Source organism: Vulpes vulpes, chromosome 5 (genome assembly GCF_048418805.1).
Source record: "Vulpes vulpes isolate BD-2025 chromosome 5, VulVul3, whole genome shotgun sequence".
NCBI lineage: Eukaryota > Metazoa > Chordata > Mammalia > Carnivora > Canidae > Vulpes > Vulpes vulpes.
Window position 1 is genome coordinate 30,389,379 of NC_132784.1, and position 15,590 is coordinate 30,404,968.

The window sequence follows — 15,590 nt, forward strand, 5'->3', positions numbered from 1 at the left end:
GGGCTCGGGGTGGCCGCGGCGCTCGCGGACCCGGGCATCCACGCGCCGTCCTCGGGCCCGGGCGAGCGGGGCGGCGGGGCGGCGGGGGCAGAGGCCGCGGCCGGGGCGCACCTGGCACCTGCGGCCCGGCGGGGCCCCGAGCGGCCCGAGGCGGCGCACGCTCCCGGCCGGCCGCGGCGCGGAGGAGCGGGTGGGCCGGCGGGGGGGGGGGGGGGGGGGGGGGGGGGGGGGCGGGGGCGCGCGTGCCCGCGGCGGGGGCGCGCTCTCGCGCGGGCTGCCGGGATCGCTCGCCGCCGCTGTGGTAATGTCCGCCATGTTGGCCATGGCGCAGGGAGCGGATCGGGCGGGCGAGCGGCGGATCTAGCGCGCGGAGGCGGCCGCGGGCGGCGGGGGGCTGTTTTCGGGCGGGGTGGGCGCCCATGCGGGGGCCGGGGGCAGCGAGGAGGAGGAGGCGGAGCGGGCCGGCCGCGCTGCACTGAGGAAGGAGGCGGAGGAGGCGGCGGGAGTCCTGCCCCCCCTCCGCGCCCGCCCCGCCGCCGCCGCCGCCGCCGCCCGGGCCGCTCCTGCGAGGCGGGGAGACAATGAGTAAACTCTCCTTCCGCGCGCGGGCGCTGGACGCCGCCAAGCCGCTGCCCATCTACCGCGGCAAGGACATGCCTGACCTCAACGACTGCGTCTCCATCAACCGGGCCGTGCCCCAGATGCCCACCGGGATGGAGAAGGAGGAGGAATCGGTAGGGACGCGAGTGTTTACCCCCCCCGCCTCCCCCCTCCCCTTTGTCAGTCGGGCCGCGCCATTCACAGCGCGCTCTGCGCTCGCTGGAGGGCGCCGCCGCCGCCGCCGCGCCCGGGACCCTACGCCGGCGGAGTAGCGTAGCCCCCGCCGGCCGGCGCAGCGCCCGCGCGCCCGCGGCCGCCATGTTGCTGCGTCCCCGCGCCGCCGGCAGCTCGGCGCGCCGCCACCGCCGTGAGGGGGCCCCGCCGCCGCCGCCGCCGCCGCCGCCCGGCGCGCGCCCGCCCCCCCCCCCCCCCCCCGCCGCGGGGTTACCTCAGCGGCTCACGCGGCAGCCCGCGCTAGGACACAGTCCCTCTCTCTTTTTTTTCTCTTTTTACTCTCTCTCTTTTTTTTGTTTTGTTTTGTTTTTGGTTGTTTTTCGTTCTCTCTCTGTCCTCCCTTCCCCCCTCTCCCCTCCCTGCTTTCAAATTCAGTCGTGCCCTCGGGCCCCTTTGAAATGACTTATGGACCGTAAAGCGCGTCGCCAACGAACGTCCGCGTCGTGTGGCCAGGTAACCCGCGCGCTGGGCGCGGGGAGCGGGGCGCGGGGCGCGGGGCGGGCGGCGGGGCAGGGGGGAGGGGGCCGCGCGGCGACCCGTCCCCGTCCCTGTCCGCGTCCCCGTCCGCGCCCCCCCCATCCCCCCCGAGCACGGTCCCCGGCCAGGACCCGCCGCTTCTGCAAGTTGCGGCTGTGGGTGCCTCGCGGTGTGGCGCCCGCGGTTCCGCCCCGTCGCCCTCCACGGGACTGGTGTCGCCTCCGCACGGACCTCCCCTGTGTCCACAGGGTGGAAGGAGCCGCGTTAAAGTTTGCGTGCGAAGTTCCTAGTAACGGCGGCCTCACCAATTTCTTCAATGAACCTGCGGTCCCGCCTCGCCGTCGGCCCCGGGCGCGCGTGGATTGGCTGCCCGGCGCCCGTGCCTGTCAGAGGGACGGCTCGGGGTGTCCCGGATTGGTGTTCCTCCTCTGGCTATTAATATTGCAGGAAACGCTGTCGCGCCTCTGATTGGCTGCTCGGGGGCTGACCTCATTTCCATGGCCCGGTTATCACGACCTTCTTGCTGGGGTTTGCTCACGTTTCGTTCGCCTCGGTCTTTGGTTCCTTGAAAGTCGTGAACTTTCAGCAAAAAAAAAAAAAAAAAGAATATGGGCAACATAGTGGGACGTGAACATTCAGTGCTCGGCTTTTCGGATGGCGAGGTGGAAAGCCCAGTATTTGCTGTAGATGGAGGTCCAAGTCACGTGAGAGCGTTCTGCGCGTAAAACAAAGTTTGTGTCTGACTTAGGTCGATTTTCTATGGGAAGGTTGGTTAAAATAAGGTCATAGTGTGCACGGGAATTAATTGAACTTTATTTATTTTTTTTTTAGGATTTTATTTTTATTTATTCATAACAGAGAGAGAGGCAGAGACAACAGGCAGAGGGAGAAGCAGGCTCCATGCGGGGAGCCCGATGTGGGGCTCGATCCCGGGGCTCCAGGATCACGCCCTGGGCCGGAGGCAGGTGCTAAACCGCCGAACCACCCAGGGATCCCTAATTGAACTTTAAAAGACACAAGTGTGCATTACACAAAGTTAAATTTTTGTGAGTATTTTATGGGTTTTGACAAAAGGGGAGAGAGGTAACCTAGGAGCCTTAGAGTACCGATAATGTACGTAGTTACTTGGATTCAGTTAGTTTGGTTCGGGAAGAACTAAAGTCAGGAAACTTGTTGTAGAATGAACAGTTAGCCCCTGGAATATAAATCGCTCTCTGTGAACAGTGATCAGCAGTATAGTTATTGCTTTAGTTCCTTAGTTTGCCACGTGTATCTTGGTGTTTTATCTGAATTTAGGCAGAAAACTTGCAGTTCAGTTTTTTTTTTTTTTGGTGATATATTAAAAATAAATGTTAACCCTTTCACTATTGACTTTTTCAGTAAAAGTTGTGGTTTCCCATTTAGAGGTTGGAAGTTAGATTACATTGGGTTATTTTCAGGAGCCTGCTTCAGCTGCCCAATTTTAGGGAAGAAGAAAAAAGAAATCACCTTCTGACGGAGTTAGAGTCGACACCCAGGATTTCTCTTGGTCCTGGCCTTCCTGCCTCTTTGATGTTACAAATCTGATTTTACTTAAAATCAAAACAAAACTGGACAAACCCTGATTTGTAGCCAAGTCTTCCCAGGATGTCCAGGTGGGGTGTTGGTTTTCTCTTTTCCTCTTTTAAGTTAACATGTAAGAAGACTTACGCTTTCAGGAGTGAAAGCCAATTCAGTTCTTTTGGTCTTATTTACAGGATTTCTGTTATTCAGCAGAATTATTCTCTAAGTAAATGTTCTTCCTTGATTGACAGTTCTAAGCAGCAGTAAAGTATAAATCTCCTACATGTTTTGTGTTTCACTTGAGTTCTATTTCAATTCAACTTCCATTTTCAACATGTTCTAATTACATTTGTAAGCATTTCTTTTAATTGTAGACTTGTAAAAAGGCAAAAACCAAAAACCTGTGGGTTTGTAATTGTTTCTTTGCATTTCTAAACTGTCCACAGTGTGACTCCCTCCCTGCCGTGGATCTTAGGCTCCTTCCTGCTCCCCAGTAAAATTAAGGACTGTATCTGTTGGATTATTATTAGACTTTGTTTATGGAGTCACTGACTCAATTTTGAGTTACATTTTGGTGATACTTAGATAATTTAGGTGTTCTTTGGCATTGATAGCACTCTCTCTTTCTCTTAGCTCTTTTGGACATGCAGCTGTCTTCTCTTCTCTTCCCTTTCCTTATTTTATTTGTCTTTTGCTTAAGTCTGCCAGTTGGCATCCTCCTAAACTTGATCTCTGTAGAGCTCTTCATGGCACTTGATTTAGCAAATACTGTAAACGTGTTTGTTTACAATTCAAGCAACAAGAAAGATGAGGTGGTCGGTGGTGCTGCCATGGCCCCCTTAGTGTTTTATAGTGGTAGTTGATGTTCTTGATGTTCCTTACCATTTCTCGAATACTTTTTGTGTCTCAGTTACTGTGTTAAGAACTTCACATACTATTCAATTCTTTTTAAAGTTCACTTTTTTTGAGGTATGATTTACATACAATAAAATGTGTTCATTTAAAGTATAGGGTTTGATGAGTTTTGGCAAACGTGTACACCCGAGGAGATGCCAACACAATCAAGATGAAGCAACATTTCAAACAAACATTTAAGTTCCCTTGTGCTGCTTTGCAAGTCAGTCCCTCTCCCTTAGTAGTTCTCAGCAATTGCGGATGCGCTTTCTCTCCCTGCAGATCAGTATTGTCTTTTCTAGAATTTCATTTAAATGGATTTCACATACTTTAGCTTAGGCTTCTTTTGCTCAGCATGATGCATTAAAGATTCATCCTTGTTACATGTATCAGTCCGCTACTTATTACTGAATAGTATTCTAGTGAGTTGATATATAATATATTCATACGCCTGGATATTTGAATTGCTTCCTGTTCCTGGCTTTCATTTAATCCTTGTAACAGTTCTGGGGGGTATTATTATTTCTGGCTTATGGATGAAGAAACTGAGGGTCTCACTGTTAGTAACTGGTAGGGCTAGCATTCATGCCCTTGCCTTTAATATCACAAAAACCATCCTTGTAACCACTAGGCTTCATACTGACTTCTTACAGAACCACAGATTACCTTCTGAACTGTTGTCAAGTTCATTATAGTTTTGTAAATAATGTTTTACTTTTTATAATTTTGGGAACTTTGAAAGATGACATTGATTTGATTGGAATATTAAATTATTAAGTATAGGTTTTTGTCACTTAACTGTGTGTGACTTTTGCTTTTGGCAAAAGGTTTTTTTTTTTTTTTTCCTTAGAAGTTTGTTAGCTTTGCTTCCCTATACTGGCACCATTGTGTTTATCTAAATGTTTTTGTTGTCTTAAGGATATAAGAAATTTGTGGGAAACTATTCTGTTATCTAGATTTTATCCTAATAGAATGTAATCTTTATAAGGGCAAAGATCTTTGCATATTTTGTTCATTAATATACTCTTGAGTATCCGGAACTGTGCCTGGCACATAATATACATGCTTGCTAAATAAATGATGGTTCAGTGTTGAATGAACCTCTCATTTTTTTTTCCTATATCAAAGTCTATATTTTTGTGAAACTGTGTGTGTGTGTGTGTGTGTGTGTGTGTGTGTGTATAAAATACCAGAATTTGGTAAATTAGTCTTCTGGAAATTCTTTTTGGTTTCTTAGTTTGGTACAACATATACCTAAATGCTAAGCCTTTTTTTTTTTCTTTTTTCCTCTTGAATGAGACGCTCCTTTAAACATAGAACTTTTTTATGCATAGGTATGGCTGCAGTATTAATTTTTATGTTGTATTATTGTCATGGATGTGTGTAAATTTATGTAAAGATATCTTCATAGTAACATGTCAAATGAACCAAAATCCGTATGAAGCATATAAATCTGCTTATTTTTAAAGAAAAAGACCATGACTGATTTGAATTGCCATTTCTCCTTTTATGTTTTAGTTGCCTAATTTTGGTGTTATTTTAATATTTGAAGTGACATTTCCAGGGATAGAGTAGGAATATATTCAGTCTTTCTCACATTTCTCAGTTATTTTTGGCACTAATATATTTCATGTTTCAAAATAGGGTTCTAGAGAGGATATAAAATAAAATTTTGTAAGCTGACGTTGTAAGAACATTTAGCATTTATTCTTTCAACAAAAGCAAATAGTGGCCAGGTATCAAGAGTGTCAGGTGTTAATTTAAGTATGACATTAGGAAACTATTTTAAAGGGGTAACTATGTCTAAAAGTATTTGTAAGGCTACCTACTGGAGTGTTAGGATGAAAATTAAAAGAATATGATACAGATCTTGACTTTGGGGAACTTAAAGGAGTCATTGAAGTCAAAAACATATTTGGAAAGTTAGCAAAAGCTACCAAGTTAAGTCGACCTGACAAAAAGAGCATTAGAAAAAGCTAAATGTCAGTATGGTTGAGAGAGAGAACTTACTGGAACGTCTAGAGGGGTTGGAGGGAGATTTAGCAATTTGAGCTTTGGGTTTGGTTGTACAGTGTTGAAGCAAATACTTTTGTGCAGGAATGTTTAAAGCAATTTCTATGGATGTTGGGGTGCCTGGGTGGCACAGTCGGTTAAGCGTCCTTCTCTTGGTTTAGGCTTAGATGGTGAAACCAGGGTCTTGAGATCAAGCCCCACATGGGGCTCTGCACTCCATGCAGGGTTGGCTTAAGATTCTCTTTCTCCCTCTCCCCCTGCCCCTCCCACTTCACAATTACTCACATCCTCTCTTTCTCGCAGATAAATAAATACATCTCTTAAAAAAAAAAAGCAATTTCTATGGATATTAAGTAGACTGAAGGTTCTCCCTCCTTTTCAATCCATCATCCTGAAACTTCAGGAAGGTAACTCTATGTCATTTCTGAGCATGTTATTCTCTTAGCTCTTTCTCCCTTTTTTGGACACACAGATGACTTTTATCTTTTTTCTCCCCCTTCCTTTGTTCTGTGCTGCTGTATGTTCAACACTAGAAATTGTTTATTTTTTGCTTTTATTATTTTTAAAAGATTTTGTTTATTCAAGAGAGACACACACAGAGAGAGAGAGACAGAGACAGAGACACAGGCAGAGGGAGAAGCAGGCTCCACGCAGGAAGTCGGATGTGGGACTCCATCCTGGGACTCCATGGAGGATCCCGGCGGTGGACTGAAGGCAGGCGCTAAACCGCTGAGCCACCCAGATATCTCTAGAAATTGTTTACAACAAAGTTGGTGCTCAGCAGATATTTGGTGAATGAATGAATAAAAGTTAAGGTGGAGTTAAGGTTGAAAAAAGGGTAGAATTATACCAGATTATAGATAGTTTAGAACGTTAGGCCCAGGAATTTGTAGGATGGTGTAGAAAAAAAGAGCACTGACTTGCAGGTGTGAAGTCTGTTTCTAGTTTTGTTTCTTTTCTTAGTGGCCAAAAGATCTGGGAGAGTTGGCTACCTTCTCCAAGCCTCAGGTCATTTTATCCCTACCATCACAGCTGCCATTTATTGAGTGTGTGTTAGTGAGTGCGCTGTATGTGCCAGGCACTCAGTTAAACTCACTAGATGGTTTAGAACTCATTATAATGGCAGGATGTGTAGTAGGTGCTATTGTCTCTTTTCTAGAATAAGAAACATCCTTTTTACTTAGAAAAGGTGACCATGGCATCTCTTAACTGGACCGGAACATAGTAAGGACAGTATTTGGACTCAGACCCTATGAGTGATTGACTCTAGGGCTCTGATCTTTACCATTGTATTGCTTCATTTATACGGTGAGTGGCTTGAGAACTAGGTGATACCTAAAGTTTATTACATTTCCACTGTTCTGTCATTTATTATTCTGTAACAAGGAAGAGTCATTAAAAGTTTTTGCCTCAGGGAATGATACGAAAGAAGCTTTTAGGTGAATACCTCTTGTAAACACATTTTTTTAAAAGATTTTATTTAATTAAGTTATTTATTTTTTAAGATTCTGTTTATTCATGAAAAAAGAGAGAGAGAGAGAGAGAGACAGAGACATAGGCAGAGACACGGGCAGAAGGAGAGAAGCAGGCTGCATATAGGGAGCCTGACGTGGACTTCATCCTGGAACTCCATCCATCCCGGGACTCCATCCTGGGACTGCAGGATCACACCCTGAGCCCAAGGCAGGCCATTAACCACTTAGCCACTCAGGCTTCCCAACACATTTTATCCATGGTTTAAGTTTAGATTTCAGCAGTATCAGTTCTCTAAAAATGAGGCCTAAAAATATTTAACAGGTGGGATCATTAGATTGGTTTTAAGTAACAGAAACCAAATCTAGTTTCATTAAAGATTCCTGGGTGTGGTCTCAAAGATCCTAAAGAATGCTTTAACAGTCAAGGCTTAGGAAAGCGAGGAACCAGGGCAGCTATGGGCCCTTTAGCAGCAAGTAACATTAACATCACTAAATTAACAATTCCTAATCTTTTTTTTTTTTTAAACAATTCCTAATCTTTTGAGAGGTAGTATGCGTATGGTAGTGATTAAGTGCAAATGTTCTGGAGCCAGACTGGTTTTGAGTCCTCCAGCAGGTTAAATTGATCTATAAGATTTCATAAGGTTTTAGAGAGGATTAATTGTGGTGTGCTTGAGACAATTTGTGGCATTCAGTAAGCAGTCAATAAATATTAGCTATTATTCTCATCATTGTTACATTTTTTTCTTTTAAAAATCCCAGATCCTGGTGTTAGAGGGCATATTGGTTTGGCTTGCATCAGGTATCTGTGCACCTGTAATTCTTACGTGTGTGGAGGTAGAGGTGGGGGTTGGGGCTTGTTAGTACACATGTGCCGTTAAGGGCTACCCTTGAGAATGAGACTTTAGTCAGGTAGTGGCCCTTTAGAGATTTACTCCTGGCATGTATGTAACATAATGACCAAAGGTTTTAAAGTTAAATTATTTTATTTTCTTTTATTTTTTAACGTTTCACCTAACAGTATTTTTTTTAATAATAAATAAATTTATTTTTTATTGGTGTTCAATTTGCCAACATACAGAATTATACCCAGTGCTCATCCCGTCAAGTGCCCCCCTCAGTGCCCATCACCCATTCACCCCCAGCCTGACCCTCCTCCGAAGTTAAATTATTTTAATCCATGGTTTGACCCAAGGTGAATTTACATACTTAGGGTGTTTTTACAAACCTTAAAGTTGGAAAGTATTGTAATTAGATAACAATGTTTTACATATTTTACAATAAAATGGTAGAATGTGTATTGCCTTTTTAAAATGGAATTTAAGGAGTATAGAAGAAGTCTCCAAAATCTTTTTAAAGAAAACATAACAACCCTTTATACTAATTTTCAGAGTAGTAAGGGATGTGTTTTGTGTGACCTCAAAGATGCCACTTAACCTTCCTGGCCCTTAGTTTCCTCATTTATGAAATAGAATTGGATTGAGTGACCTTTACAGTACCTTTGGATCTAAAAATTAGTAGCATCTGTGAATCCACATTTCTACCTACTAGGCATATTGTCCAGAATATTAATTAGATGGAAAGAACTAATAAGTGAGAGACTAAATATTAGGAAGCTCCTAGTAGGTGAGCTTTAACTCTTTAAAGAGTTATTTATTGGGGTGCTCGGAAGCGTCTGTCTTTGGCTCAGTGCATGATCCTGGACTCCCGGGATCGAGTTCTACGTCGGGCTCCCTGCATGGAGCCTGCTTCTCCCTCAGCCTGTGTCTCTGCCACCCCCCACCCCCCATGTCTCTCATAAATAAATGAGATCTTAAAATAAAATTTAAAAAAGTTATTTATTGAGATGCTGTTAATTTGGTTGAGAGTCCTTTTTTTGGTGAGGTTCAGTTACATTTATCTATTATTTGATACTCATTTTTCCTAGAGATCAATAGAGAAGTCCACTCTGTATGTTTTGGAGATGATCAGTTCCCTTGCTTTCTTGAGGTTTTCTTTCACTGTTTTTACTACTCTTACTGCTGCTGTGTCCTGAATTTTGGTATGCTTTTAGCCCATACCATTTAATTTTCTAGTACCTCATGTTTCTCACTTGAGAGGAGGAGAGTGTGTGTGTGTGTGTGTGTGTGTGTGTGTGTGTGTAGATAGGTACGGATATATGCATGAGACAGTGAAAGAATAGACATCTATTTTCCCAATTAGACCAGATGCCTTAAGGAAGGCATACTGTCTTCATTTTACTCGGTACAGGCTGGATACCTACCCAGGCACTTAAGTGATAGAAAGTTTATAACACAGGCAGTGACCAATATACTGGACACTGGGATTGAATTTGGTTGTATTCTTTTTTTTTTTTTTTTTTTTTTTTAAATTTTTATGATAGTCACAGAGAGAGAGAGAGAGAGAGAGAGAGAGGCAGAGTCACAGGCAGAGGGAGAAGCAGGCTCCATGCACCGGGAACCCGACGTGGGACTCGATCCCGGGTCTCCAGGATTGCGCCCTGGGCCAAAGCCAGGCGGCGCTAAACCGCTGCGCCACCCAGGGATCCCCGAATTTGGTTGTATTCTTAAACGTACAGCTCTGCAGCTTCATTTCATTACAAGTAGAATTGAAGTAGAAAAACAGTAATGAAAAAAAAAACCAGTAATGGTTGTGTAGGGGATAGATGAGGAGGAAGGGGTAATAGGAATAAGCCACGAAGAGACCAATGTAGATAACAGTAGGTCCATCGTGATTATTTGATCTTATCTTAAAATTGATCTTTATTTATATTTCACCTTGTCTACACTTGAATGAAACAGAACTTTGGGTTTGTGTAGTCTACCTTGCAGCATCGTTCTTTACGGATTTAACAGTGGAGGAGGGCACGTCGACGTCACTTCCACATTCTCCACAGCACCATTCTCTTATATATGCTTTTTGGTTCTTTTTTTTTTTTTGCCAGCTGATACCACTGTGCAGTCAGAAGAATGCAGAGTGAAAGGCTCTCTGCTAGCTCTCTAACTCATATCTTTATTTCCGGCTTTCTCACTTCCCTTTTTTCGGAGGAGTCTGGACAAAGGATATGAGGTTGTTGGTTGGGGAGTGGACAAGCAGCCCTTATTTGTAGTACTGTTTTGATGAAGTTGGTACTTCAGAATTGTGTTCACAAATAGGGTCCAAAGGGGCAGCCCTGGTGGCGCAGCGGTTTGGCGCTGCCTGCAGCCTGGGGTGTGATCCTGGAGACCCGGGATAGAGTCCCACGTTGGGCTTCCTGCATGGAGCCTGCTTCTCCCTCTCCCTGTGTCTCTGCCTCTCTCTCTCTGTGTCTATGAATGAATAAATAAAATCTTAAAAAAAAAAACAAAAACACAAATAGGGTCCATAGTCGTGGCCTCTGTCACTTTCCCTCTGGGCAAGATAAATTACTTCATCTCATTAAGCCACTTTGCTTCATCTGTTTAATGAGGAGTATTTCAAAAGGTAATCTTAGATTAATGTTTTTGGTAGATGTAAGTCAGTGCCGTATACAGGCGATTGCAGTTTTTTATTAATAACAATTTTCAGTTATTCAGGATAATAAATGTGAAGGAATATAGAAAAGAAAATACAGAGTACCTCCATACATTATTTTGTGGTATAGTTTCATATTTTTTCTTCAGTCAATTAAGTATATTTGTATGGTTGTCAAACATTAGCAGATACTGTATTTTCCTCTTTCCATCTCTGTTCTTGGCAGAACATTTAACAATCAAAATGATTTAAGAAATTAAAGACTTTGAAAATTAGCAGCAAAGAAAACTAAATCTTTAGCTAATCCTCAGAGTAATACTTGACTCCTGAATAATTGATAGTTAAATATTGTATTTGATTTTAGAAGTGATTTTTTTCCTTGGATTATTTAGTTGGTCATGGGGGAAAATCAGTTTTAGTGATAATTTTTTTTTTTTTAAGATTCCATTTATTTATTCATAAGAGACACAGAGAGAGGCACAGATATAGGCAGGGGGAGAAGCAGGCTGCTTGTGAACCTCCTCACAAGAAGCCCGATGTGGCACTGGATCCCTGAACTGGGATCATGCCCTGAGCCAAAGGCAGATGCTCCACAGCTGAGCCACCCAGGCGTCCAAGTGATGAAAATCTGTTTAGTGGGTGTGTATTCTAGAGACTTAAATGAAGAGAGAAGTTCTAATATACCAGTGCACTCTGGGATGAACGTTTAAGTTTGGAAACTTTGGAAAACATGGTACTGAAGAGGGTATCTTGCCATTTGATCTTTGAGATGTTTCTTGACTGGCACATTTTTGGTATTCCAATTTGTTGGATTATGGGACTGTCACAGGCATAGTAGTAAGTTTATTGATACCCTGCCTGCTAATTCTGATAGCATTCCAATTGGGATAACCTCTAAAGGTTTCTCCTTCAATTTCCAAATGGGGGCTGTTGCATCTGATTTAAGAACCATTTCCAAGGCTTCTTAACTTTTTGTGACTTGGACTTCCTTGCAGTTTGATAAAACTTCTCAAAATGATTTTTTTTTTCTGAAGTATAATTAACATACTTTGTTAGCTTCAGGTGTATAATATAGCGGTTTAGCAATTGTATATATTCCTCTGTGCTTTTCAAGATAAGTATACTCTTACTCTCCTTTATTAACTTTTCTACTTTCCCCTCTGCAACTACCAGTTTGTTTTCTGTATTTTAAGAGTCTGTTTTTTTGGTTTGTCTCTCTTTTTATTTTGTTCATTTGTTTCTGAAATTCCACATATGAGTGAAATCATATAGTATTTGTCTTTGATTTATTTCACTTACATTATACTCTCTAAGTCTTTCCATAATGTTGCAAAAATAGCAAGTTCTTATTCTCCTTTATGGCTGAGTAATATTCCTGTGTGTGTGTGTACACACCACATTTTCCTTATTCATCTATTTATGGATACTTGCATTGCTTCTATAGCTTGGCTGTTGGCTTGTAAATAAAGCTGTGGTAAACATAAGAGGTGCATGTATCTATTTAAATTAGTAGATTTGTTTCCTTTGGGTATATACCCAGTGGGGAAATTACTGAATCATACGGTAATTGTACTTTTAATTTTTTGAGGAATCTTCATACTGTTTTCCACAGTGCCCCAATTTACATTCCCACTAATAGTGCACAAGGGTTCCTTTTTTCTCCATATTATCACCGACACTTGTTATTTTTTATATTTTTGATTTTAGCCATTCTGACGGGTGTTAAGGTAATACCTCATTTTGGTTTTGACTGGCATTTCCCTGATGAATAACGATGTTGAACATCTTTTCACGTGTCTTTTGGCCATTTGTAGGTCTTCTTTGGAAAGATATCTGTTGCACCAAAAAGAATAAAATACCTAGGAATAGACTTAACCAAGGAAGTGAAAGATCTGTACTCCGAAAACTATAAAACATTGGTGAAGGAAATTGAAGACGACACAAACAAATGGAAAGATATTTCCTGCTCATGGGTTGGAAGAACCAATATTGTTAAAATGTTCATATTCCTGGAATGTCTGAGTGGCTCAGTTGGTTAAGCATCTGACTCTTGATCTCAGCTCAGGTCCAGATCTCAGGGTCATGAGTTCAAGCCCTGTATTGGGCTCCACGCTGGGTGTGGAGCCTACTTAAAAAAAGTTCACACTACCCAAAGCCATGTACAGATTTAATGCAATTCCTATCAGAATACCAATAGTATTTTTCACAGAACTAGAACAAATAATACATTTGTATGGAGCCCCAAAAACCTTGAAATAGCTAAAGCAGTTTTGAGAAAGAACAACAAAGGTAGAGGCATAACAATCCCAGGCTTCAAGATATGCTACAGAGCTGTAGTTAGTAATCGAAACAATATGGTACTGGTACAAGAATAGACACGTAGGTTATTAATGGAGTAGAATAGAGATGCTAAAAATAAACCTGTACTTGTAAGGTCAGCTAATCTGTGACAAAGGAGGCGAGAATATAGTGGGAAAACTGGACCACTTCTTTACACCAAACAAGAATAAGCTCAGAGTGGATTTTTAAAAAATTTTTTTTATTTATTATTTATGATAGTCACACACACACAGAGAGAGAGAGAGAGGCAGAGACACAGGCAGAAGGAGAAGCAGGCTCCATGCACTGGGAGCCCGATGTGGGACTCGATCCCTGGTCCCCAGGATCGCGCCCCGGGCCAAAGGCAAGCGCTAAACCACTGTGCCACCCAGGGATCCTTCAGAGTGGATCAAAGGCCTGAATGTGAGACTTAAAACCATGAAACTCCCAGAAGAAAATACAAGCAGTAATTTCTCTGACAGGGACGATGGAAACATTTTTCTAGATACGTCTCCTGAGGCAAGAGAAAGAAAAGCAAAAATAAACTATCGAGGGGGAAAAAAAAAAACAAAAAACTATCGAGGGTAGCCCCTGCTGGCGCAGCGGTTTAGGGCCGCCTGCAGCCCAGGGCGTGATCCTGGAGACCCTGGATCGAGTCCCATGTCAGGCTCTCTGCATGGAGCCTGCTTCTCTCTCTGCCTGTGTCTCTGCCTCTCTCTCTCTCTCTCTCTGCATCTCTATGAATAAATACATAAAATCTTAAAAAAAAAAAAAAAACTATCGAGACTACACCAAAATAAGTTTTGGTACAGCTTAGGAGACCATTAACAAAATGACAAGACAACCTACTGAATGGGAGAAGATATTTGTAAGTGATGTATCTCGTAAGGGGTTAGAATCCAAAATATGTAAAGAACTTTTACAACTCAGTACTGAAAAGAATCAATAAAAAAAATGGGCAGAGGGCAGAGGGCCTGAATCAGAATGATGTTTTAAATGCATACAATGAAATCACATAAGCCAGTTATACTGAAAGTTACCAAAATAGTAAAACAATTTGTAATTTACATGCTTAACTAACGCATTATGACAAGATCTAGAGTTGAGTCTATCTTAATTTTGAAGTAGTGATAGATACAAAAAAAATTTTGACAAATGCAGCTACTGTAATATGACATTGAAATGACCTGTGATTTCTGTTGCTAGTCTTGTTATTACTACTGTTTTGCCTTTTGTCGACATTAGTAATTGAAGGAAAATGTCAAATTTGGTAGAAGTTAGTGGATTTAGAGAAATGATTCTTTTCTCATCCAGATTTATGGACTCCTCAGTTCTTTCTTTGGATATGTTGAGAGTCTGAGTTGAGGTTCAGAATGCCTCAAGAATTTCTTTGGCCCAAATGGCAATCCTATACCTGTGTTATCTTCGTCCCAAATATATAGTCAGGCTAGAGATTTTATTTCCGTTACTATAAAGGAGATAAACAATATGTTATCTTCATGTTTAAGGTATTTTCTAGGTTTTTAAGTTGAAAAATAGTAGGCCTATGTGATTTAAAGATAACTTCTTAGAACAAAGTGATATGTGAAAAGTGTCTTGTCTTCCCCACATCCCCAGACACTCTAGAGGCAGCTCTTGTTGGCATCGTGTATGTGTGTCCTAGAAAACTTCTAAACAAATGCTTTTTACTTCATAAAGTAGGCAAATATTTTTTGTATTCATTTTATAAGTAATATGTGATCTTAGAGTTAGTTTCTTAATCTAGAGTCATAAAGTCAAGTAATTTTGATTTAAATTTCTTTTAAAATCTCTGAGGAATTGAGAATTGGCAAATTGTAGCTTTCTAATGGAATTGTTTAGAGTTTAGATATTCCTATATGGCAGTTTGGCTGTCTATAAGCCTTGCATTGTGGGTAGGACTTTTGTTTACTTTCTTATATGTAGGATAAATATTTTAAAGTCAGATTAACTGTTGATTAAGTGACTTAGTGTATTTTCTCTACCAGTTATTTATGGCCTTAAATAGCAGTTTGGTCAGAAGAGCAACAGTAGGCTATCCTTTTGAAGAAGATGGTCTTATTTTGGGTGATCATGTTGGTGGATCTTTCATTCAGATTGCACTCTTTCACTGAGGTTTGTGTTTATTCATTGAGTAAATATCTCCATGACCATTTTTGTATTCATCATCTGGTACAGTGAATGACATATGGTAGTTGCTCACTAAATATTTGCTGATGGAATGAGCAACACCTGCTGTGTACAGAAAGGGGTAAGATATGGTACTGTCTTCAAGCAGTTTATAGTCCTAGAGAAACGAGTTGTACATCAATGACTCTGTATAAGGTTTAATGTGTTATGTTGAAGATAAAAATGATATTGTGGAAAGGGACATGATTTGGACAAGAGTATATTTGAGTTCATGTAATAGCTAAATCAGTAATAAGATACTACTGAGTTATTTTTTTACAAATTAGTTTTGAAGTTATTTCATAAGTCAGGAAGCTAGGATTTTTTTTGGGGGGGGGGGGTGCATGTCATTGCTTT

The 15,590-nt window shown here is 42.0% G+C and overlaps 1 protein-coding gene across 7 annotated transcripts in view; it reads left to right on the forward strand.

Annotated features, from left to right (window-relative positions):
• Window positions 1-304: 304 nt before the first annotated feature.
• EPC2 (enhancer of polycomb homolog 2) overlaps window positions 305-15,590 on the forward strand; it is a 116,352-nt gene continuing 101,066 nt past the window's right edge. For 4 of the 7 annotated variants that reach the window (XM_026008007.2, XM_072757726.1, XM_026008010.2 and 1 more), the window contains exon 1: window positions 305-734. In XM_026008007.2, the coding sequence (XP_025863792.1) occupies window positions 582-734 (153 nt within the window). In that variant the 5' untranslated portion in view covers window positions 305-581. Of the gene's footprint in view, window positions 735-1,035; window positions 1,288-15,590 lie in introns of those variants that run through there. The other 3 variants (XM_072757729.1, XM_026008008.2, XM_072757728.1) reach the window with 3 other exon arrangements.